Source organism: Podarcis erhardii (genome assembly GCF_964252035.2).
Source record: "Podarcis erhardii genome assembly, chromosome: 5".
NCBI classification, from domain to species: Eukaryota; Metazoa; Chordata; class Lepidosauria; order Squamata; family Lacertidae; genus Podarcis; species Podarcis erhardii.
This window is the reverse complement of record NC_138509.1, coordinates 99,714,077-99,740,322: the sequence shown is the minus strand read 5'-3', so window position 1 is coordinate 99,740,322 and position 26,246 is coordinate 99,714,077. Positions and strand designations below refer to the sequence as shown.

Here is a 26,246-nt window from a genome sequence, read left to right as displayed (position 1 = left end):
AAGCCAGATCTCTTATGGAACGGGGAGGTTTGGTGAGCAAATTCCAAGAGGGTGGAGACATCAGGGATGGGCACTTGGAGAAGAAGAAGAAGAAGAAGAAGAAGAAGAAGAAAGCATAAAGCATAAAGGGGGGTTTTAATTTTTTTTTTTAAGAGAGAAAAAATAAACCCTATAATTTTAGCAAACTCAGCAGAGGCTTTCTTGCTCAAGACATCCATCACCACTTAAAAATGAAAAAATAATAATAATAAAGAAAAAGGATTCTCCCAACAAGGAAGAGAAAGAAAACCCTGTAGATTTTTAGAACCCCAGCTGACAAAAGATTTCTTGTGAGATAGGAAGCGAGATTGCTCAAGGCAGCAGCATCAAAACACAGTCCTAGATGAGGTAGGGCCATATCTCCCACCCCCTTCTCCAAAAGAGGGGGTGGAGAAGAATTGTGTAACCATTTTATATTTTTTTAAGGCAAAGAAAACTCCTCATCATTTAAGCAGAAGCTTATGAAGCATCAATTTGCTTTGGGATGGCATTTCCCACCATGGTGCCCTCGAGATGTTTTGGACTACAATTCCCATCAGCTCATCGTAGAGTAGATGAGAGTGGCTGTCCAAAATAACCTTGAAGCTGCCAGGCTGGGGAAAACTGGCGCAGAAGCTGAGAATGTCAACCTGTCAACCGCAGAGGCGGCTCCGCTAAACTTGCCCCAAGGTCCCCTGGGCTTGACTTAAATCTCCTGTGTCAACGAGAGCAAAGTCTGCAGGTATTGTGCAGGCTGCCCATGCAAATGTCTCTGTTCTCCGCAGTCCACAGCATCGTAAGAACCTAAGAACGGGAAACCCGCAAGCAGGATTCGAACACGAGAGCGACACTCTCCCCTCCTGTGGTTTCCAGGAAGCATTGCTGCCTCCCAGTTTTGGAGGCAGAGCTGAGCTATCCTGGCTAGTCGCCACTCATATCAGTAAAATGGTTCTGAGTTCTGAAAGGCAGGAGAACACAAGAGCAGTTCTATAGGGTAAGAGCCAAGTGAAGCACAACAATGGGGCCAGTCAAAAGTCTATGGGAAGGATACTGCATCTGGTCTTCAGAGATAGACTGCACCTGAACACGGAAGTTCTACGGAGCCATCAACTGTTAAAGCAAACACCCTCCTCCTCCTCCCCTTCCTCTTCCATTTTCTGATTTCCTTTCAAAGGCACCATAGCCAATGGCCACCACCAGGTAAACTGCGCAGTAACTGAACACCCCTTGCTCTTTGGGGGGAATGTAATGGAAAGTTGACCCTGGACCTAGCTCTAAACCTAGCCGGACATTGTCGGTTGTGTTCTGGGAGAATCGCTCCAGCTGCTAACACACACACAGATCAAACTGGGAGGCAAGAGAGCCAAAATTACCCAACATTTCATGTGTTACACAACTTGCCAGATAAATAAAACAGGGAGCTCATAATGAGAAAGCAGGCAAAACGGTTGTTATCAGGACAAGACGGATGAACTATTTAGAAAGGGAGCCTTTGGGCTTGGAGGGGCAGCTAACACAGGGTCCCAAACACCTGGGGGGCACCCCTTCCCATCAGCCCCATTCGGCAAGGTCAATGCTCAGGGATGCTGAATGTTGCAACCCAAAGCATATAGTGGGCACCATTTTGGACACCCTTGCTGCATTATTCTTAATTCTGAGGGGTGGGGAAGGAGGGACATGAGAGCCACCCAAGGGCCAGCAGGTATGATATGCTGGCTCAAGGGATGTGGGAACAGTGTGATGCTGAAAACCACACAGGAGACAATTGAGAGGTTCAGAGCTGCACCGGGATAACTTCTGACCACTCCCCAGCTACACCGCCTGCGGCTATCTTGGGCAGGGCTCCTCCACATACAAGAGAACAGAGTGTGCCAAAGCTGAGCCACAGGATCCAAGGAACAACAACAACCCTTTCCATAAGATGAAGCCACTCTGGGTACAGTTTCTCACCACTGCTGAGAGAATATGGGTAGTGCTATGGGGCATCAGGCACACCCGAAAAAGGAGGTCCCTTCCTCTTGACCACTCATCCGTTGACACAACCCCACTGTTCTCCCCTTTTACCTCCACTTATTTTTATGGCAAAACCACCTGTGTGGGTCTGTGCGCATGCACAAAACAAGCAGACATGCAAAACATTGGGGATCCTTTCGCTTCCGCGCCCCATATTCCAAGCTCTTTTGCAAAAGGAGTAAAAGCAAAGGATCCCTTCCCCAGAATTTTGGAAGGAAAAAAGTCTCTGCTCTCCAGCCAACTCTCTTTCTCGTCTGTGCTTCTCCCCCCCCCTTCCACTGCCGCTGCTGCACCGCACAACAAGTTTGAGCAAGCCGCAGGACACAAACACGTCCCATACAGAACGGATTGGTTGCAGATGTTCCCCAGCAAGCTCTGTCTTGTCTTCTGCAAGAACATTCATCTCCAAAACACACCGTTTCACCTACATCGCCCGCAGCCCAAACTCATAGGATTAGGAAAAAATAAAAATAAATCACTTCTTCTTCTTCTTTAACTCTTGATGAACCCACAAAGTGCGTGAGCAAGAGGGGGAAGAAAATGCACCTGCTTACTCAAGGCACGGCGGCAAGAGCAACGCTAACTCGGGGGGCGGGCGAGAGGGCAGAGAGTGTGCCAGGGAGCACAGTTCATGGCCTGGGGCAAACCACGCTCTCCTTCAGCCTAGCCTGCCTCGCAGGGCTGTTGGGGAGAAGACGAATTAGCACGAGTTGGGTAGGGAGAAACTACATGCACCAATCTGAACTTCTTAAAGGAATCCGCTTTTAAAACTACCTACATTAATGGTTATAGCTACCTCCCATGGATAATGATCAAGTGTTTGGGTTTGTTTTCCAAAGTTGTTCATCTCTTTCCCACTGCTGAATGAACAGAGCGCCCTTAACAAGCAAACACGACAACCCACCGCTAGATGGGGAAGCCATCTTTAATAGTTTTGCCTCTTCTTTCCCTGTTATAAAAATGTGCTATAAGTCTCGTTAATGATCAAAGCCTACAGAAGCATTACAGACAGAAGAACGTAAAAAGAACCAGCCTGATCAGGCCAGTGGCCCATATCTACTGATGCTCAGATGGGAAATCCGCCATCAGAATTTGAGTGCAAGAGCAACTCATGACACATGTCATGGAATCATAGAATTGTAGAGTTGGAAGGGACCCCAAGGGCCATCTAGTTTAACCTCCTGAGGGAGACAGTTCCACTGCTGCCCAGCTCTTACTATCAGAAAGTTCTTCCTGGTGTTTAGTTGGAATCTCCTTTCTTGCAATTTGAATCAGTTGGTTCAGGTCCTAGCCTCCAGAGCAGGAGAAAACAAGTGTGCTCCATCTTCCAGGTCCACAATTTCCAAACTATTATCAGCTCAAAATGGCCCCACCAATTAATCAGCATCTACAGATTTTCCTGCTCCCCTTCCTTTTAAACTTTGCTCTTAGAGATTTCTCTGGTGCTCCTGGTGGTGCCTGCCACCCCACTCTCAATCATGGCCATTTTCCATCATAAGGAAATATAATCTGGTGACGTCCCAAGCAACTGCCAGGTGGACCAGCTTCTCAAATAGTGATGGCTCCAAGGGCCAGGGATGGAAGAGAAATTCTGCTTGGTCTGTCACTGTAATGCAAACACGCCTTATCCACACTTCTCAAAACAACACACCAACCAAAGCACGGGTCTTCCATGAAATTTGCACTCCCCTGAATTTTGCGATTGAATTTTTCATCCCAAAAGATTAGTAAAGGTAAAGGACCCCTGACAGTTAAGTCCAGTCACAAACGACTCAGGGGTTGCGGTGCTCATCTCGCTTTACTGGCCAAGGGAGCTGACATTTGTCCGCAGACAGTTTTTCCAGGTCATGTGGCCAGCATGACTAAGCCGCTTCTGGCAAAACCAGAGCAGCGCACGGAAACGCCGTTTACCTTCCCACCAGAGCGGTACCTATTTATCTACTTGCACTTTGACATGCTTTCTAACCGCTAGGTTGGCAGGAGCAGGGACCGAGCAATGGGAGCTCACCCCGTCACAGGGATTTGAACCGCTGACCTTCTGATTGGCAAGCCTGGGGCTCTGTGGTTTAGACCACAGCGCCACCCGCGTCCCAAAGATAAGTACTAAGGCACACATATTACCAGAAATGTATGTTAGCAGAAGTGCCATTTGTTTGCAGATAATGTCGCAAACTGATGTGAGCAATCTGGAAAACTGAGGGGTAAAAGAGAAATACATTGGTACCTCGGGTTAAGAACTTAATCCGTTTTGGAGGTCTGCTCTTAACCTGAAACTGTTCTTAACCTGACATAGCACTTTAGCTAATGGGGCCTCCCGCTGCCGCCGCCACGTGATTTCTGTTCTCATCCTGAAGCAAAGTTCTTAACCCAAGGTACTATTTCTGGGTTAGTGGAGTCTGTAACCTGAAGCGTCTGCAACCTGAGCTACCACTGTAGAGAGAACCTGAAATTGACCGATTTGATAATCCCTGTCAATAGCACACATCAGAGGGTGGAAGAAGATCTGCTCTGTGGTGTAGAATATGCAGGCATACGTTCTGCATGGTTTAAGGGGAGAGCTTTCCCAATCGCCTTTTTTTTTACTCATTCCAGGTAGGACGCAGTAGACAGACATTAGCTCATAAAAGGGACAGATGAGTCAGTAGCCAGGTGGAAGAGAGTCTTCTTTCACATCACTTCCAGGGAAAACAATACCAAGGTATCATAGCCATGTTCCCAAGCCTACGAGAAATGACACTGCTATGTTGTTGTCACCCATCTGTGAAGATTACTTCAGCACTTTACGATGAACCATGGGGGGAAATCATCTTGGTTTTTGTTTTGGTTTTGCCATGGAGGTTTTTTAAAAAGCAAATGGAGGTGATAAACAGAACATAGATCCTATACCACACAACACTGAAATGTTTAAATGTTTATTTGATTGTCCTTGAATCTTCCCACAACACTTGCCTTCCTCTTCTGCCACACCAGTGTGGAGCACCACACCCTTTGAGAACCGCTGTGATAGAAGCTTATAAAATTTGGCATAGCACAGAGAAATTGGAACGAGAAAAGATTTTCTCCCTCCAAACACTAGAACTCAGTGAAGCTGAATGCTGGAAGGTTCAGGACAGAGAAAAGTAAGGACTTGTTCACGTGATGCAGAGTTGAACTATGGAACTCCCTGCCACAGGGGCCAGTGATGAACACCAACCTAGATGGCTTTAAAAGAAGACTGGGCAATTTCATGTAGGGGGTTAGGGTGCCCTGCCAGTCTTGGCACCTGAGAGTGTCTGTAGGGAAGGAGAAGGCCTTTCAGCTATTTGGGGCTTGAGCTGTTTAGGGCTTCAAACAGATGAAGAGAACGCAGTGGATGTAGCCTACCTTGATTTCAGCAAGGCATTTGACAAGGTGCCCCATGATATTCTTGTAAAAAAGCTGGTAAAATGCGGACTTGACTATGCTACCACTCAGTGGATTTGTAACTGGCTGACTGACCGAACCCAAAGGGTGCTCATCAATGGTTCCTCTTCATCCTGGAGAAGAGTGACTAGTGGGGTGCCACAGGGTTCTGTCTTGGGCCCGGTCTTATTCAACATCTTTATCAACGACTTGGATGATGGACTCAAGGGCATCCTGATCAAATTTGCAGATGACACCAAACTGGGAGGGGTGGCTAACACCCCAGAGGACAGGATTAGAGAACTGGGCCAAAACAAACAAGATGAATTTTAACAGGGAGAAATGTAAAGTATTGCACTTAGGCAAAAAAAATGAGAGGCACAAATACAAGATGGGTGACACCTGGCTTGAGAGCAGTACATGTGAAAAGGATCTAGGAGTCTTGGTTGACCACAAACTTGACATGAGCCAACAGTGTGATGCGGCAGCTAAAAAAGCCAATGCAATTCTGGGCTGCATCAATAGGAGTATAGCATCTAGATCAAGGGAAGTAATAGTGCCACTGTATTCTGCTCTGGTCAGACCTCACCTGGAGTACTGTGTCCAGTTCTGGGCACCACAGTTCAAGAAGGACACTGACAAACTGGAACGGGTCCAGAGGAGGGCAACCAAAATGGTCAAAGGCCTGGAAACGATGCCTTATGAGGAACGGCTAAGGGAGCTGGGCATGTTTAGCCTGGAGAAGAGGAGGTTAAGGGGTGATATGATAGCCATGTTCAAATATATAAAAGAATGTCACATAGAGGAGGGAGAAAGGCTGTTTTCTGCTGCTCCAGAGAAGCGGACACGGAGCAATGGTTCCAAACTACAAGAAAGAAGATTCCACCTAAACATTAGGAAGAACTTCCTGACAGTAAGAGCTGTTTGACAGTGGAATTTGCTGCCAAGGAGTGTGGTGGAGTCTCCTTCTTTGGAGGTCTTTAAGCAGAGGCTTGACAACCATATGTCAGGAGTGCTCTGATGGTGTTTCCTGCTTGGCAGGGGGTTGGACTCGATGGCCCTTGTGGTCTCTTCCAACTCTATGATTCTATGATTCTATGATTCATTAACTTATGCCGCCGTCAAAGTGGCGTGGCTCCCCCCGCCCAGAAGCAACCCAGGAGCATTGGGCAACAGTGCCCAGTCCACCAGCCACTCCTCCACAACAGTGCCCAGCCTCCCCCAAGCCGCCAAATTTTAAAAGTGCGGCTTATTTGCAGGTGCGACTTATATTCGGTCCAATATGGTATGTTGATGCCTTTTGGACCAGCTGAAGTTATCGAGTCCCCTGTGGAGTGTGTTGCAATAACCTGGAAGGTAGCACAGCAAAGGCACAACTCTTCAAATACGCCTGAATCCCCCTTTCCCCACCCTCCCTCCTCCTTCTCCTCCTCTTAAGCGGAAACAAGATGCAAAGCAGGTTGCTCCATCGCGTTGCAACCAGCTCTTTGCATCACCTCTGGAGGAAAGCTCCCACAGGATGGTCAACGGAGGAGAAGAGTCACAGCGCTGGAGCCCAGGGCAAGAAACCTTACGCCGCAGCAGCCAGGCTCAACAGAAGCACCGATGTTTCCTCTGGGTTGGTGACGGCAGACAAAGAGGCAATCGCTGCCCCATCTCCCGGTCTTGTTTTGAGTACATTTCACCCTGCAATTAACAGCACCCAAACTGTGACTCACCGGAGAAGCAGCGTGTGAACATGGAACAGTTACAAAACGCCACTACGGGACTCCTGAGGTCAGCCTCCCCCAACCTGGAGCCCTCAATATGTCCTGGACTGTAGCCTGTGCATGCGTGCGCACACCCACCCTCCCAGACCCGGGTAGCGCAGCCTAACACAGCCATTTTATTGCACCACAAGCCACCTAAGTTGCTAGTTCTCAAACATGCAGTGAGATTTTGGACGCAAGATCTACCCACTCTGGAAGAATGGCAGATGAAGGTGATAGACTATATGGGACTGGCAGAAATGAACGGCAGAATCCGAGACCAGGGGAAAGAGACGGTGGAGGAAGACTGGAAGAAATTCAAAGACTATCTGCAGAGGCATCATAAAATTAATGGACATTAGGGTGATGTTGGATAAAAATTAAGTGGTTACCAGCTGTACTGTAGAGGCCGAGTAATAAGTCATAATAAGTTACAACAAGTTATAATAAGGATTTGCTGAATTAAGAATTTGAATTGGAATACAAAAGGGGGAGGTGAGAGGAGGTCTGGGAAACAGGTTAATGGAAATGAGTAATGGAAATTATATTTGTTTTAATTGTTCTTTTTCTTTTTGTATTTTTATTATTTCTTTTTTGTGTGTATGTTTATTTTTTTGTATTAATTGGAAACTTTAATAAATATTATATATAAAAAACAAAAAACAAACATGCAGTGAGATTTTGGCTGCAGCTAACCTTCATGACTGCTCCCCTGGAATATAGACAGGGCCGTCTTACCCATAGCTGCTAATCCGGGGCCCGAGAGTTGAGTCCGTGGAAGAGCCTGCTAGCCTGGTTGGCTCTTCTGCTGCGGGTGGCTCTGCACCGCAAGTTCGGGGGTGACCGAGTCAAAGAGATGCTGAGGCGGCCAGCCGGAACTGCCCTCCTGTGCACCTGGGACAGGGCAATCTGGGACTGGGGGCACCAGGCGGGTCTTTGCACCACGGTGCCTCATATGCTTAAGACAGCCCTGAATATAGATCAATGCATCAGTTCTCTTGGGACTGCTGCTTTTGTGGTGACTTCCGAGGAGTCAGGAAACTATTTCTGCAGGCTGGGATCAGCACTGAGAAGGCTGCTACCACCACCAGCCCACCTCCAGAAAGACTTCATCTAATCGGGTTTAAAAACAACAACTGCTTTAATCGCTATGATTTTCAAACTGGCTTGTTTTAATGTATAAACCTGGCAGAGTAAAATTCCGCCATGTTAAAAGTCTGCACATTTATATCCTTTATATACTGTTTACATGTCAAAATGACTTCTAAGAGGTTTTCCAGGTATCAAGTGAATCACAAAGACCATGCAGATCACTTTATTGATTTATTCCATGGAATTTATACACTGATTGTAGAAAGTACCTCCAAGTGGTTTTACGCAATAAAAAACCACCATAAAACAATCGATTCAAAGCAACAAAATATCCAGAATTAAAATATCCATTAAAACAAACCACGGTGATGCTTATTGCGAACATGGGGTGATGGTTTTGTTTGTTTGTATTCCCTTTTCACATGTGCTCTTTCGCCTTTTTCTCCCCTTTCTCTGATAAAGTTGCAGGAAAGAATCAACTAAATGTACTGTAGAAAATCAAAATGTGTGTGTGTGTGTGTGTGTGTTTGTGTGTGTGTAGGGGGACGGACCCATTGAAGTGGACTCAGCACACCCACAACCCCGTCATCAGTCTGGAGAAGGAAGAAACAGCTACACAATTTAGGTGGAAGATTTGGAAACTTCCCAGGAACTGCTCTCCACTGCATCAAGGTGTCTTGGAATTTTACACTTCTGGACACACACAAAACCCTACTGAGGACCTTAGGAAATGCAGTTCCTTTACCCAGGCCACATCCGGCCATCTGAACAAAGCTGGAGAGCTCCAGGGCACCATTTTCTAGGAGCAAATGAGGGGTGGGGATGTCCGGAACGATGGCCCTCCACCATCAGAGGAAGGAGCCACAAAGCCAGCAGAATCTCCCTGCCTCTTGGGCAACTCATTACGCCGTAAATTTTATGGCTGGTATATTTGGGTGGCCAGTTGCAGACACCTCTAGCTCAAAAGGAAGTCTTTCCTTCCTTCCTCAAGAGGAGGACCCAGCTCTGAAACAGCACCCGCCATCTCAAAAACAGGAGGGAGAAGAGAACACAGCTTACGGGTGACTATCAGGCTGCCTGAAGTGTTGCGAGGATTAGTTGACAAATGTTTGTACAGGACTTCACAAAGTACAAACACACACAGACACACACCCCTGCACTGCATCAGATCATTTCTGCCAAGATAAGCCAAGCTTTTACTTAAGAGGAAATGGCAGGAGAGAAAGAGAAGGAGATGGAGCCAAGCTTTGAATTGTTTTCTTTTGCCTGTCTCAAATCTTCCAATGTTCAACTTTATTGGATGCCCAAAAATTCATGTGCCTGTTTGGAGGCAATCAGACAAGCTTGGGATTTTTTTTGGCATTAACTCGTGACCCTGATTTGCGGTGTCAACTACTTAGTTTTTTTTGGGGGGGGCAGCGCAAAACGCGGGGTTTGCAGTGCAAAACTAGCACTAAACTTTGGCATTAGTTTGGCGGGGGTGGGAGGAGGGAATCCAGAATTTCAGGGTCACGCATTAATGTTACAAGAGAGGGAGATAAACATTTATCTCCTGAATTGGAAAGGAAAAGAATGAACTATGCAATTTGGTGGGGCATCCTGTTTTCACAGGGGACAACCAATTGCCCCAAAAGGGAAACCCGGTATCAGGTGTCCACAAGTTGTCTTGTTAGGAGAGAGGGGGGATAACTTTTCCCTATCCACGTTGTCAATGCCATGCCTAATTTTACAAACTTCTATCCTCTCACCTCTTCCTCTTCTTTCCTTTAAACTAAAAAGTCCCAAACTCTGCACCCTTTCTTTCCACCCCCTTGATAATTTTGGTGGCCCTTTGCTGAACCTTTTTCCAACTCCCTTCTGAGGTGAGGCAACCAGAACGGCACACAGTATATTCCAAAGGTGGCTGCACCACAGATTTCTATAATGGCATTATGATACTGGCAGTTGTACTTTCGATTCCTTTCCTAGCAGGGAAATTCCCCTTTCCACGGCCGCTCTACATGGGGTCAAATTGCCAGAGGAATAAACTAGGGGCCCTTCGGGTGGGGGGGAGGGCCGTACGGAGAATTTGTGCTGATTTTTGTTTTGACGGAAGGTTATGTGGCATCACCAAACATTGCTGCCATCCCACCCTCTCCACTGCAAAATGTGTTCTTGGATGCAGTGGGGTTCAGATTCGTGATGCAGAGCCACCAAGGGCTCGTCCAAACTCTTGCTTCTCCGGTGCCTAGAAAACCCAGGTCCAAGCGGTTTCCCACTTGTCTCTTGCTTTCTAGACAGAGATCCAAGTGGTTTTGCCTATGACTTGCCGCTTTCTTCCAGAAAATCCACTCTCTATTGCTAAATCGGAGCAAACAACAACCCGCCGAAAACTCAATTGCTGTTTGTTCCAATTCAGCACTAAAAATTGGGTTTCTCCAGGGGAAAGCGGCTGGGCAAACAGAGGTGAAGATAAGCCCTACATTTGCTTTAATCGCACAACCTAAATTTGGCTGGTATATCATTGAAGCATTCCTGCAAAATAGTGAGAGTCTTGGAACAACCTAAGCGGTGGGCCAAACTGCCAGGGGATAAGAAACCTTCCACAATGGGCTATATATCACCTGCCCCACTTTTGATGGATTATCAAGCAAATGGTAATTTTGCATCTTGAAGGGGCAAGAGAGGTGCCTCTGACCCCAAATACACCAGCCTAATAATAATAATAATAATAATAATAATAATAATAATAATTTATTTAGACCCCGCCTATCTGGCTGGGTTTCCCCAGCCACTCCTGAGCACCAGAAAAGTTGAGAAATGGCAATAATCCCAGGAGGTCTTGCCAAAGGATTTGGGTTGCCATAATTGCGGTTGAGTTTGAGCGATTGCGGGTCTTTTTGTGTGTGTGTTAAGGGAGGAAAACATGAGTGTGTGTGTGCGCGCACTTGCACTATTGAACCCAATGCTTCACGAACTGCCACCCGTTCCCGAATTCGGATCCTTCCAGGAGGTTATGGCGCACTGAATGAGTCAGTTTTGACAGCCGGGTGCCAAGTTTTGCTTGATCTTCCCCTTTGACGAAAAGAGTCGCTTTGACCTTTTCCCATCAACACCCCCTTCCTCGCTCTTCCTTGTCAAAACTGGTTCATCCTACAGATCGGCAGCCCCGCCTGCCACCTCTGGCTCATGACTCTCTGGTTGGGTCTCTGCAGGCCGCGCTCCAACAGGTACAGACTCCGCCTCAAGCCCTGTGCAGCCCCCAGAGGAGGCCCACCCCATGTTCAGCAGGGGCGAGGAGGATTCTCTTTGCTGTTCCTGTGGGGTTGTGGGCTGGTTTGCACCCGGTAGGTACCTGTTTTCTTCCAAACTCCACAACAAGGCAGTTAGGAAACAGGTGAAGGTTTTCTGAGCCATGAAGCTAGCACAGGAGCCCTGCTTGGAGCCCCCCACACCTGCCTTTCCCCCCTTTCAGGACCACCTCCTTCCCAGACACTGTTCAATGACTTCCCCAATATGTGTGGCTGTGTCTACAGAGCAGCAGATGGAGATCGCTTTGTCCTAGGGTCCAGCCAGCCTCAGGAAAGGGCAAAATTGGCTCCATCGCCTGCTCCCTCAGATTCCCTGGGCTGTGAGGGTGAACACCTCCCAGGGGGCACAGGAGGGACAGGTGCTGCTCCTTGGAAATCCAGAACGTAAGGACTCAGGGAGGATGAAAGAAAGTCCTTCTCCAGGCAGACATAAACTGTGGAACTCCCTAAGGCAGGAGGCAGAGGTGGTCACCAAGTCTGATGGATTTAAAAGAGGACTGGATCCTGCTTGTGGACATGTGGTTGGCCTCTGTGAGAACAGGATGCTGGACTAGGTGGGCCATTGGCCTGATCCTGCAGGCTCTTCTTCTTATGCTCTTAGGGGCCCAAACATGCTGATTGGCTCAGATGTTCCCGATTTGCCCTCTTCCCCGGGGCTTCCCCTGGATTCGCACCAGGGACTCCCTTGCCTGTAGAGCTTGAGCTGTTCCACCAGACCAGGGATCTTCCAGAGGACCTCAGGGATGTGGGTAGAGAAGACAAATTCATTCTCTTTCTCTCTCTCTTTATATATATACTCTTGCTCAGACCTATGACAATTTAACATAACCTAAAGAACCGAAACAAAATATAACTGGACCCCTCCTGAACTGGTTCTCACCGGACTCGCCTGACCTAAATTTAAGAGTTTCCTCAAAGAGGGAGAGAGAAAGAACTTCTTTTCATATGTTTTTTAAAAACCAACCAGACCACAAGTCAGATTTCTGGTCTTTCCAGGTAGTCATCATGTTTCACAGCAACAGGGGATAAATTTTGTAAGACCTCAAAGCTGCCTGCAAACCTCATGCATGTCTACATTTACCAAAAGTCTTGGGTGCAATTCTGGTGCAAAGAGGCTTTGAGTAGGGTGAGGCATTTTTACTGCACTGAACCCCCAGTTCCCACAGCTTAGAAGGTCCTCGCCTGTTGCCCAGATTCACCTCCATGACCTTCTGCCATGTCCTTCACCTACCTTGGTGTATTTTTTTGCATCCTCTTTAATCCACAATGTCCAAACTAGAACTCAGAGCCCTCTCCACTTTGCTGTGTCTTCGACTACCAGCTGACCACACCACTTTTGCTTCTTAACCAACAACACCCAAAAGCCAACGGCAACACATTTGGGGTCCATGCGATGCATTAAAAATGTCATTTTCCTGTGGAAGAAGCTTCTCTAGATTGGCTTGATGGTGGCTTGCATGTGTTGCTTTTTATTCCGTTGCGTTGTGAGTGTTTGCTTCTGTCTTCTGTGCTGTTAATTGCTTTATTGATCTATGCTGGTGGTTCCGAAACCTTCAGGGACAACTGCCCCCTCAGTTCCACAGGCTCATCCCGTGCCCCTTTCCCCATGAAAAGGATTCTTCAGACTGGTGGTTTGCACAGCCCAGTCAGGAAGACCATAACCCAATAAAGATCCAAACAGTAACAACAAATAATACAATTACTCAAAATCCAAATGATGGTTCGAGTGTTGAACTATGACTTGGGAGAGCAGAGCTCCAATTCCCACTTAGCCATGGGTGACCTTTGGGCCAGTTGCCATGTCTTCATCTAGCCTACCTCACAGGACTGTTGTGAGGATGAAATGGGGAGGAGGAGTAAGGATAAATTAAGAAGTATGAATTTGCTGAACCATTTTTTTAAATGGAATACATAAAAGGGAGGTGTGAGGAAGTCAGGAAAATAAGTTAATGAATGGTGAGAAATTAAAAAGAGGGACTTTTTATTTTTAATTTTTATTTTTCTCTTTATGTTAAATTTAAATTTTTGTATTTTTGTGTTTTTGTATTTCTCTTGTGTATTTTTTTTTGTTTATTGTCTTGTAACTTTCTTTTTGTTAAACACTTAATAAAATATCATTTTTAAAAAATGAAATGTGGAGGAGGAGAGACATGTACACCTTGAGATCCTTCGAAGGAAAGCTGGCGTATATATGTAATACACACACAAAAAAGTACCATATTTTTTGCTCTATAAGACTCACTTTTTCCCTCCTAAAAAGTAAGGGGAAATGTGTGTGCGTCTTATGGGGCGAATGCAGGCTGCGCAGCTATCCCAGAAGCCAGAACAGCAAGAGGGATTGCTGCTTTCACTGCGCAGTGATCCCTCTTGCTGTTCTGGCTTCTGAGATTCAGAATATTTTTTTTTCTTGTTTTCCTCCTCCAAAAACTAGGTGCGTCTTGTGGTCTGGTGCATCTTATAGAGCAAAAAATACGGTAGTTCAATTAATGCAAGAAAATTGATGAACTTGATCCAGGGATGTCTGCTCTTTGGTAGTCATTTACACCTCTAACCCCCTTGTTTCTTAGTCCCCTCTCCCTATAGGTAAACCCCTGCAGGGGCTGGTATCGCCCATTTTGGGAACAATTGGTCTACCTGGTCTAAAGACCCATTGGAAGAAGCATAGGATGGAAGAACAGAAAAGCAGACCTCCTGGATCAGGTGAGGGGCCATCGGATTGTGGAGTTGCAAAAGGCTTCGTAAGCTATTTAGTCTGACCGCACCCCTCTCCCTGCTTGAGCCCCACTCCCAAAAAATATATAGCTGACCTATAGCCCCTCTTTGAAGACACACATTCTTCGGCTGTTAGCAAATATGAGCCGCTGTTGCATAATGGTTAAGAGTGTTGGACTACGGCCTGCGAGAACAGGGTTCGAATCCCCACACTGGGTGACCTTGAACTCCTCCACCTTGAGATTCTTGGAAGATAAATAAGAATGAAAAATAATAGCAAAGGCACTTAAACAGTGGAAATCATTCCAACACCGTGAAACACGAGAGCCCACTGGTCCTCTAGGTTACTAAGTCCCGCTGCTCTTACCAGTAATCTCCTAATTTCCAGCCAAAAATCTACCCTCTTGTAGTTTCATAGAATCGTAGAACAGCAGAGCTGGAAGGGACCCTGAGGGTCATGTAGTCCAAGCCCCCGCCATGCCCATTTGATGTAAGGCTGACACTGGAGCGGGAAGGGGGGGGTTGTCTTTGTCCTCTTCAGTGCCCTTTAGGTATCCGAAGGGCATATGAAGGCAACACCACCCATCTGGCATGCACAGGCAGGGTGGATAAAAATCAATTATATATTTTTTTTAAAAAAATTAAAAAATCAGATTTTTTTATTTAAATCGGATTTTTAAAATTTAAATCAGATTTTTTTAATTAAAATCAGATTTTTAAAATAAAATGCTTTTGGAGGGAAAATCTTTCTAAAGATAGTTTTCTATTTAAGTTACCTTATAGCTTTAAGTTTTTCATGTGTGCTAAAATCTAAGTTTATGTGTGTGTGTGTGTGTGTGTGTGTGTGTGTATGTTTACCCACATCAGTTAACAAACATGGATACATATGCTATCATGTTATTGCTTTCATTAAATAAATTGTTTAAATTGCTATTAAGGAAATGATTATTTTTCTCCTTCCAATAAAGTACAGCAGAAGAGTTGTCCAAACTTCTTAAAACTCACAATAACTTCATAATTATCTGTCTATGTATTTCTAATAGCATAAGCAAATCATTAATTTTTGATATAACTGTAGAAACTACTCTGAAAGTTTATTATTCCAAAAATGAAACCTTCGTCTGGTTGTAAATATTAAGATTATACCAGCAAGAATGAGTCTTTCTGTGAAAAAGGAAAAGAAAAAATTAAACCAAGTCTTACTGACTAGTGACTTAAATTAAGTCTTACTGACTGGTGATTTAAATTGATTTGAGTCTTGGTAGCCACTGATAAGAGTCCACCTTCTGCTTTAACCCACACCCATATTTAATTGACTTTTGCTCAGCCTTCTCAGGCTGGATCCTCTCCTGCAAATAACATTCAAAGTGTCAGAAAAACCTTAATTCCTATTGTCTGACATTTTAATCACAGGCTGTTGTTGTTTTATAAAAGCAGCCGAACCAGATGCAAACACGCACCTCGCCTGGCAACAGGAACACAAAGGAAAACAGCGGCAGAGCGAAGAACGTGGGTTTAGTCATCTTCAGGTACGCTTCTTATCAGTCTGCGGGGATCAGGCTTAGAATATCACATTTTCACATGCTCACTCCAAGGATGGGTGGGGAAAATGGATAGGGCACCCCACGAAAGGGAAAGCAGAGATGGGGTTAATCCCAAAGGATCACTTCCTGCCTCTGAAGAAAGAAATCTTTGGATCTAAGGGACCAGCCCATCTGAATTCGAATCCTGCAATGGGTTCTGCCTGCGAGAGGCAATTGACTTTCCCTTTTGCAATGGGTGGAGGTGATGGGAGAAGAAAAAAGTCTCTCCTCTTTGGGGAAAAACAACAACAGCCACCATAGGCGCAGGGCTTTCGAAATGCCTTGTTTTCTTCCACATGGGGGGGGGGGGAAGCACCAGGAAGAAGCAGAAAAGAGGAGGAGGAGGAAGGCACTCCTGATATATGGGAATCCAGCAAGTTCTCAGATCCCACAATAAAATGCCGACACACCATTTAAAGCTGATTACAGCTTTGCTTCCAATTGCAAGAGACCTCACGCAAAAGCGTCGCAGTAAACACACCTTTATCTGCTCATGACTCAAAGAGCACAGCTGAATCGCTCTCACCTGGATTTTCAGACCATTTTCATCTCATGTGAGAAGAGTGGCCTTCAACCGTCAGGTGCCCTCACCTCTGTCCTTTCCCGTTTTGCTGCAATTTCCCCAACATTTCTTTTCCCTTCTTTGTGCGGAGGCATGCAGCTTTGATTCACAGGCCAAACAAACCCGACTTGGGCATTTTACACGAATGAACCTCAGACTCAAGCACATCCTTCTCCCCACTCAAATGATCCATTTTGATCCGTTACACCCACTTGGGAAGAAAGTGCAGTTTGCCGTTATGTCTGAAACAGCAAAGCACCGTCACGTGAGCTTGCGAAAAACTAGACAAGCCTACCGATATATTTAGAGAGCTGCCACTTGTTTTAACCTGTTTTTAGTTTTTTTTTTAATTTTTCGAAAGTCTCAAATCGTTGTTGTTAATTCTTGGTACTGATAATGTTATTGTTTTACACATATCATTGTAAACCACTTTGAGGATTATTATTTTTCAATTCAGCAGTGTATTAATGTTGTGAATTAAAAATAATAATAAAGTCCTCCAGATTCAGGAAGGCTAGCTTGGATCAGGACCTGGTTTGAAGGGATATTTTTTTGCTGGTTCAGATGTAATTCCAAACTGTGCTTTCCACGAAACCAGATGTAAGAGAGAGAGAGAGAGAGAGGAGAAGAGAGGAGAAGAGAGGAGAAGAGAGGAGGGAGGGAGGGAGGAGTAAAAGGGAGAGCAGAAGGTTTGTTCACACATGTTCTAAGTCATGATGTGATGTCCATTCGGCCCTCTCTCTTGTGATGACAGACCATAAATTGGTGAGAATCAGACCTGGAAAGTGTTGGGATAAATTGGCCGCAACAGATCAGAAGTCACACTCAATAGCAGAGACATCAAGAGCATTCTGACAACCACTAAAACAGGCACAAAAATTGCTGGTGTTCAACAGGAAATCAATCCAGTTGAATACAATCAGCATCTGCCATTGCTTTCAGTCTGCAAATTGTGCATAACTGACTACCTTTCCCTCCCACTTGCATTGTGTTTCCTTTGCGTTGTCATGAACGGGGTGGAATAACGTAACGGCAATGCAAATTACAAAATCAATGATGTAAGTTATGTGATTTTATCATTTTGCCACAGTTGAACAGGAAAACGAATAGCACAGCTTTGGGTGGAAGCGAACTGCAGCAGAACAGAAAGAGCATTGCGGGGGCCCAATACAGGATGGAATGAAAAAGATGGCAGCTTGAGAGCCAGTGTGGTGTGAGAGCCAGTGTGGTGCAGTGGTTCAGAGCAGTGGATTCGTAATCTGGTGAACCGGGTTCGAGTCTCCGCTCCTCCACATGCAGCTGCTGGGTGACCTTGGGCTAGTCACACTTCTCTGAAGTCTCTCAGCCTCACTCACCTCACAGAGTGTTTGTTGTGGGGGAGGAAGGGAAAGGAGATTGTTAGCCGCTTTGAGACTCCTTCAGGTAGTGATAAAGAGGGATATCAAATCCAAACTCTCTTCTATGATCTTATAAGCTATTAGGGTGGTGTACAACTTAATGTACACAATATCATAGAATCATAGAATTGTAGAGTTGGAAGAGTCATCTAGTCCAATACCCTGCAGTGCAGGAATCACAGCTAAAGCATCTCTAATAGGCGGCCACCCAACCTCTGCTTAAAAACCTCCATGGAAGGAGATTCCACCACCTTCCAAGGGAGTCTGTTCCACAGTCAAATGTTTCTCACTGACAGAAAGTTTTTCCTAATGGATGCATATTGCTGCTTAACTATGAAACTTAAAATAGTGGAATTGCTACTAGTATTGTTTAGTTCTGAGTACAGAATCTGCTTTGCATTTTCATATTGTTATTTTATGTTGTTGTTATACAATGGTACCTTGGTTCTCAAACGCCTCGATTCCAAAAGTAAGCATTCAGGTTTTCGAACATTTTTCAGAAGCCGAACATCCGATGTGGCTGTTGGCTGTTGTTTCTGGGAGTCCTGCACCAATCTGAAGCTGCGCCTTGGTTTTCAAACATTTTGGAAGTAAATGGACTTTTGGAAGGGATTAAGTTTGGCACTTTTGTTTTTGCTATTTATTTTGCTGTTTTGTGGCTCTCATTTTTTGTTTTTGTGACTGTGTGGAACCCATTTCAGCTACTGATCGATTGATTGTGTGACTGCAAAAATTGATAAAACTCCCCATCCAAACAATGACTATCATCAGTGCAGGTAAGATTTTTTTATTATTTTAATTTTTTATCATCTACAATACTGTCTTATTTTATAGTGCAGTACATTAATTATTGCTTTCATTTTATGGATCAGTGGCCTCATTAGATAGTAAAATTCACGTTAAATTGCTATTTTAGGGGTTGTTTTTAAAAGTCTGGAAGGGATTAATCCATTTTACATTACTTTCTATGGGAGAGCACGCCTTGGTTTTGGAACGTTTTGGTTTTGGAACGGACTTCCGTAACAGATTAAGTTTGAGAACCAAGGTACCAATGTACGGCATTTTATATCGCTGCTGTTGTGATATGTAAACTGCTGAGATATTTTGTTCAAACACAAAGCGGTATAAAAAGTTAACTAAACAAAGTCACTTAGTAGTAAATCTGCAGCCACACCCTTTTAAATTTTGGGACTATGCACCAGAACAGCAAAATCTAAATGCAGTTGAAGTTTGCAACCTCTCTTGGTCTCTCTCTCTCTTGGAAAGAGCCAGCAATTCTTGGCCCTCCCATTATAGCCTTGGGAACTAAACACATCTTGGCTGAGTGGTTTCCTGAGAGGGCCCTCCTATGGCCGCATGGTGCTTTCCGAGAATAAGATGATCAACCAGTCAAGGGCCTCTCCAGTTCTCAGCAAGACCAAACAGTCCTCGAGGGAATAGTTACCAGGGGGTAAAAGGCGGAGATTCTGCAAGGTGAACGCCTTATTCCCTCTGCCAACGCCCTTTGGTAACAGCCAGTGAAAGCTGAAAGAACACTTTCAAATTGTGTTACTCTTTGCAAGGGTGGGGCATGATGCAAATCACAATTTTAATAGGTCACTGTAACCGAAGAAATCCTTCCAGTTGGGTTGGTTCCTAAACTGTCATCAGGGAGACAGGAAGGTGACAGGTATTCATCAGAGAGCCCTGGAGTCACATCAAGAGGCGAAGGCAAAAGAAAGAGCAGTCTCCTGATGAGATCTTAATTCCTTCTGATTGTGGTGCTGGAGGAGACTCTTGAGAGTCCCATGGACTGCAAGAAGAACAAACCGATCCATTCTGAAGGGAATCAGCCCAGAGTGCTCACTAGAAGGACAGATCCTGAAGCTGAGGCTCCAAGACTTTGGCTACCTCATGAGAAGAGAAGACTCCCTGGAAAAGACCCTGATGTTGGGAAAGATGGAGGGCCCAAGGAGAAGGGGACAACAGAGGACGAGATGGTTGGACAGTGTTCTCGAAGCTAGCAGCATGAGTTTGACCAAACTGTGGGAGGCAGTGGAAGACAGGAGTGCCTGGCATGCTGTGGTCCATGGGGTCACGAAGAGTCAGACATGACTAAATGACTAAACAACAACAACAAGGCAACCTCAAGAAGATCCGGGGGGGCTAAGATAGCCCCCAGCAATACAGGAGCCCCTGATAGAGCCAAAGATACCAAGAGGAGGTAGACGATCCATCTCTGGTTCTCAGCAGGTCAAAGGATGCAGACCCAACGAGAACTTGGCCAGCATTGGCTCACACTTGGGAATTGTTTTATTTATTTATTTACTTCATTGAAAGATTTTCATGAATAGCAAAGGTACATATAAACACTTCTGTTTTCAATTCACAGAGTCCTTTCGACACATCAGCTACATTCGGTGTGAGACATGGTTGTCGCGGGCATTGTGAGGATGTGGGGGGAGAGAGGAGAGGGGAGACAATGATCTTGCTTTCTTTTGCATATGTAGGTGCAGAGTTGGTACCCACAAGATACAAGAGACTACTCCCAGACCCTACAAACCTCATCACAAGCAAAGAGGGAGCAATGGGAGCATGACACAGGTTGCAAAACGAACCCTACCAAATGATTTCATTTGTGTCTAAACCACCTTTGGGAAGTGTTTACAAGTGATCTGGTGACATGAATCGGGACTTAGGAAAATATGAAGCTTTAACCCTTGAACTGTGCCCAACGGAACTGCATTTTGCATGGGGCATTTAAATTAAGTCCGGCTACCAGTGGACTTTGGAAAACTACTATGCCTCTTGAGCAACTGTGAATTACTGCAATCTAATGACTCACCACCCTCATTCTACCGCTCACATTCCCAACTTCCTCCAGTGGAGGAGTTGTTCCATCCAGTCGATGGGACAACATGACCAGGAACGACCCATGCCCTACCTTTGGAACTCAGTTCCTTCCTAACAGGGAAAACATTTGGCTACAGCTTCCCAACTGCCACCATATTTCACGCAACAGCCTTCCAGTGCCGCCCCCCCCCCCCAGCCAGACCCAACTCTTACCGTCCACGTGGCCGACTTGGCAGTGCTGGATTGTTGAAATGAGACATCAAAGCTGTGAGGTCCTGGGTAGTCTGTGTTGGAGGGGATGGCGGGCGACGGCGAGAGGGCGTCAAAGGTTGAGCTGGGCTGGGCGTAAGGGGAGGGCGCCGTCACGCTGTTCTGAGCGTGGTCTGTGTTGTACGGGCTTGTGGATGAGGAGCCATTTTGTATCTGCTGGTCCATGCTGTTGAGGAGCCCCAGGTTTGTATACTGTGGCTGAAAAGGAGAGAGAGAGAATGCATAGATATGTTACAGTAAGGCAAAGAACCCAGCCTCTGTTCCTCTGGAAATAATTCCAGCTCAGCTATCAGTGTTTGGCTATCTATCTATCATCTATCTATCATCTATCTATCTATCTATCTATCTATCTATCTATCTATCTATCTATCTATCATCTATCTATCTATCTATCTATCTATCTATCTATCTATCTATCTATCATCTATCTATCATCTATCTATCATCTATCTATCTATCTATCTACACACACACACATTTAGCATCTTTAACCACCTTTAAGTTTGACACAATCTTGAGAATCACAGAATCATATAATTGTAGAGTTGGCAGGTGTCCCCAAGGGTAATCCACTAGGAATCACAGCTAAAGGATCCCTGGCCAATGTCCATCCAACCTTTGATTAAAGACCTCCAAGGGACCCCAAGGCCCCTGTAGTCCAACCCCCTCTGATGCAGGAATCACAGCTAAAGGATTCCTAACAGATGTCAATCCAACCTTTGATTAAAGACCTCTGAGGAAGGAGAGTTTGCCACCTTCTGAGGCTGTCTGTTCCAAGAAGGTTATTTCCTGGGTTTCCTCTGCTCCATGGAAATAGCCAGGGAGTTATGGTGCCACCTCCAGCCATACATTTCGTTCAAGCTCAAAGATCCTTCCGATTGCTCTTCTTCTCCTGCTCCCTCCTCACCAGTGACATCTTAATCCTTCACCTCACACTATTTTACAACAGGGAGGGATAAGTCATACTTTTTATTTTCCTTGGCTGAAATATTTAATTGTATTCCACTCATAAGGCACATCCATCAGATTATATTTTTTTGAAGACTACCAGATGTAAGAAGAATCTCAGCCCTGACCCAGTTTGGACAATCACATCTCGGATTGATAAACCAAGACTCGGATTGAGTCTTTTGAACATGCATACAGAACTTTCACAACCAAACCAGGAAGACTGTAATTGACCGTAGCTTCTCATTGCATCTGAACTGGAGAAACTCTGGTTAGCAGCATGAGAATGAGGCAAGATCCTAAACCCACTTCAAACCACGGTTTAGGATCCTGGCTCGTTCAATGTTAGGGACCAAGGTTTCCTGGTTTGGATGAAACAGGAAGCTATGAGACTTCAAGATCTGCTTGCCAAGTTACACAACGAAGATGAAAAGATCTCGGCCATAGGTGTCCATTTAGCATTGCTTTTAAGCTGCTCTTGGGTTATTTCTGTAGATGTTTTGATTCTAGTTCACCCATCGCCCGGGGACATCTGTGGAAGGCGATTAATAAATAGCAACAAGTGAGCAGAGCTTTAGTGGGTGAGCAGGTGCAAGCAGCTTGCTCACATTTTGGTTTATTAAGCTGAGATACGATTGCCTGAACTTGGCCACCGAAACGTGTTTACGTTGGTAAAGAGAGAGGACAGTAGAGGAACCAATTCATTCAGAGAAGAAACCAGCAAGTTTGGCAATGTCGCTCAGCACGCACCCCTGGCACCGATGCCAAGAGAAGCAGCCAGCCCTTTTGCCTGACAGCTGGAGCACCTTAATCCCTAAACAAAGCCACCACCGCCTTGAGGGGCACCCTTGCTCAAGCAACACAGCCCTTTCCCCAGCAGGCAGGCAGCTCAGCCCTGAGAAAAGCAGGCCCTTCTCTTGGCCACCTAGATTTGCTCCATTGCCACAGCACCCTTCCAAGCCTGTCTTGCTTGCTCCTGAAAGGGATGGGCCACCCAGTCAATTTCAGGTTCTCATTTTCCCAGCCTCGATTTAGCCACATTTCCACATCGGTTTGTGATTCATTTTTTGTCTAAAAGTCCTCCTGAAAGCTGGCTAGCGTCCTGGCATTCGTTTCTCCTAGTATTTGTGTTTTCGCAAGCCATTTCCCCATATGCAAATCATTTTCGTCGCTTGTTTCAACAAACACATGCATTCCAAAGCACACCTTCCCCTTCAAGAACCCCAGATTTGTATTTTAATTTTTTTAAAAAAAATTGTGCCAAGAAGTCCCACCAACATCCCACTTACTGCAAAATCCCAAATGCAATCTCTGGGAGTTCCTTCAGGCAAAACCATCTGAGGAAGCACCAAAATTTGCAAACCTGGCAAACTTTCTCAAGGGGGTTTGGCACGTCTTTGATTTGGTTGTCAGGAATGTGGCAGACGAGTTTGTTTTAGCCGTGTTTATTTTTTTTAAAGTGTTTAATAGGTATCTTGCCTCTTAAAATGGCTGTTGCACAAGCAGTCGCCCTCCAGCAGGCATTGGGCAGCAGATCAGATTAGAAATCTTAATCGTAATAAAGAGGAAAGCAAATTGTAAATACGGCAGCCTTGTCATTCCAAGCAAGCCAGGAGCCATCTGTCTGAATGGCGAAGAGGGGAAGAGCCATTCCTCTGCCTTGATCCGGCCACATTCCACAGCCCTGCACCCCCTCCCAGCTTGCTATTTAAATAGCGATTAATCCTCGCCTTGACATGAGCAGCTGGGAGGCTGCTTCGCTCTCCCTGTTCCTCCTGTGATCCTCTAACCCTTTGGCCCACTCCAACCCTGCCCCAGACAGGTGCATCAAAATGTCCAGGTGAGAGGAGGAAAGTTAAGACACCCAGGGCCAACGCTGGGTCTGGGCAGCCGAGCCCCAGGCCAGAGAGGTTCGGAGGAGCGGTTTGCACCCAGAGGTCAGCGTCTGAGTCGCTCGCGAGCCCTGGGGCAGCCATCAGATAACTCTCTCGGAGGCGTACGCCTCCTGACAAGGGAACAATTAGAAGGGGGCAGCCGAGCCAGGGGGACAAAGGCGCCACGGAATTTGACTCGGAATTTGGCTTCCGATGAAAACACCCCTTGCCCGCGCTCTCGCTCTCCTTCCTTCCAAAGGCCACAGAGTCACTTCTGAGAACAACAAAAGGCTTCAGGTTCTTGCTTGACTGGCCACCACACCATCAAAAGATTTGGAGGAGAAAACGGGGAAAGTTGTTTGCTTGTTTGCAAATTTCAGGTGGTCTGTGTTGGTGATGCAACAGAGGCTTGCGCTGTTCTGCGCCTCCCCCCGAATCCTACCCTAGGCGCTCCACTGGGGCACACAAGATGGGGCAAATTCACGTGTGTGTGTGTGTGTGTGTGTGTGTGTGTGTGTGTGTAACTGGGACAAATGGCACCTGCTCAGTTCCCCCTCCGAATATGACCATCTGAACACAGTGCTCTACCATGATTCACAGCCACCGTGTTTCAGCCAGACTTTTGCAAAACTCCACCTCTCTGCTTCCGCACAAAACGACAGGAGACCGTTTTTTCCTCTTCGCACTGAGGTATCTTTATAAAACTGTACTTGATGAAAAGTACAGATAAAAGAAAGGACTTCTTAATGCAGTGTATAATTAAACTATGGAACTTGCTCTACCGGGAGAAAGTGATGGCCTTTGAAAGAGGGTTGGGCAAGTTCATGCCAAAGGGGTGACATTCTGGATATCGCCAGCTTACTATTCATGAACACAAACCACGTGTGCAGAAGACCTGTTAACAGGGAATTGGGAGGAAGGAATTATGGGATGATGGCAATCATGCCGCCTAAGTCAAGATTAGCATCAGGAGACGCCTGGGTAAAGAAGAGATCATGCAAAACAGTGCACCAGGGCTTGTGAACCAACAGCAGGTTTGGGAAGCTGGTTTCTTGGCCATTCCAAGACTACCAACGGACTCTTTTCTCTGATTACAGTCAAATAACACCAAATATTCCATGAAACAAAGATTTTCAGTTAGGAGTACCAAGAATTCTAAGCAGATCTATGGCAGGGGCATGGCACGGGGGGCTGCTGGGACGATGGCCCCCGGAACATTTTTCTGGGGGTGGTGTGCACGCCGCCATGACAGCCTTGCAAAGCAGCTCAGGGCTGGCATCAGTCTGGTGACATCGATGGCACATGCTGGGCTGGCGTGGCAAGTTCCATTCAACCTCTGTGTCCTGGTGCCCCAGCGCCCGCCACCTGGGCACCAGCAAACCACACTATGCCACTGATCTACGGCCTCATTCAGGCTTCTTCTTGTCCTGCTACTTTCCCCTGGGAAAACCCACTGAATCTTTACCACTGAATTGGAGCAATTGTCAATGGGGTTTTCCGTGGATTGAGGTTTCCTCCGATTCAGTGCTAAAGAGCAGCTTTTCCAGGGGAAAGTCATGGGGCAAGCAGAAAACAACTCGGACCCATGCTCTCTAGGCACAAGACAAGCGGAAGTATGAACAAGCCCATAAATATGTAGGGGTTTTGTTCTTGTTTTTATTGTGTCTTTTTTGCTTTTATATTGTATTTCACATTGTGAACCGCCCTGAGATCTACGGATAACAGGCAGAATACAAATTCAATAAATAATAATGACAGTTGCTGATCCAGAGATTTGGAGTTTCTTTTAGCTATGTTTCATAAAGCTGCAGCAAGCTAGATTCCTTCACACACACACACCCCCCCCGCCTGACAGCAGATATCTTCAGGAAGGTACACCGCCCATCGCAGAAGGGTTAAAGGCAAAAACACATTGCAGGGGGGTTTGTGTGTGGTTTTAGCATAGCTTGCTCCACTCATCTGTTACCTGTAGATTTATCGCATGATGACAATTGCACACAGTTTGATAAATGAAGAGAGATATTTTTTGCTTGCACTCCAGAGCTAAGTACAGCAATATCCACCCTATTAGGAAGCAATCTGGTAACCTTAGAAGATTTCTCTCACTGAAGCAGCAAGAAGAGATATCCATCTGCCTCTTGTACAAACACAGGCAGCAGCGGCAGAAGGAATGAACTTTGCCTTTCCAAGGTACTCAGTAATGTTGAGGGACCTGCGAGCTCCATTTGGCTAAAATGCTGGTTGCGTGTCGAGGTCCCCAGGTCCACCCCAATAACTCACACATCACACAGAAATTTTTGTTTAAGATTTTTGGCATAATTTTGGCCACAACTTTATTAAAATACAAATTTGTGAGTGGTTGTGTAGGCATTGGTTGCGACTATCTGCCCCCACCATGGGGGACAGACTGACATTCCGCACAATGCGAAAGTCAGAATGGGGGAATACACTTGGGGGTTACGCGGAGCAGGGAACCTGCCCTCACCCCAAATGCAACCAGGAGCTCATTGCTATGGCCCGAGCCCC

General features: G+C 45.9%; 1 protein-coding gene across 6 annotated transcripts in view; it reads right to left on the bottom strand.

Annotated features, from left to right (window-relative positions):
• The window catches only part of LOC309342170 (tumor protein 63), a gene marked incomplete at its 3' end in the record, with an annotated part of 100,524 nt that overhangs the window by 55,916 nt on the left and 18,362 nt on the right, over window positions 1–26,246 (bottom strand). For all 6 annotated transcript variants that reach the window (XM_081862506.1, XM_081862507.1, XM_081862508.1 and 3 more), the window contains exon 2: window positions 20,842–21,096. In XM_081862506.1, the coding sequence (XP_081718632.1) occupies window positions 20,842–21,096 (255 nt within the window). The remainder of the gene's footprint in view (window positions 1–20,841; window positions 21,097–26,246) is intronic.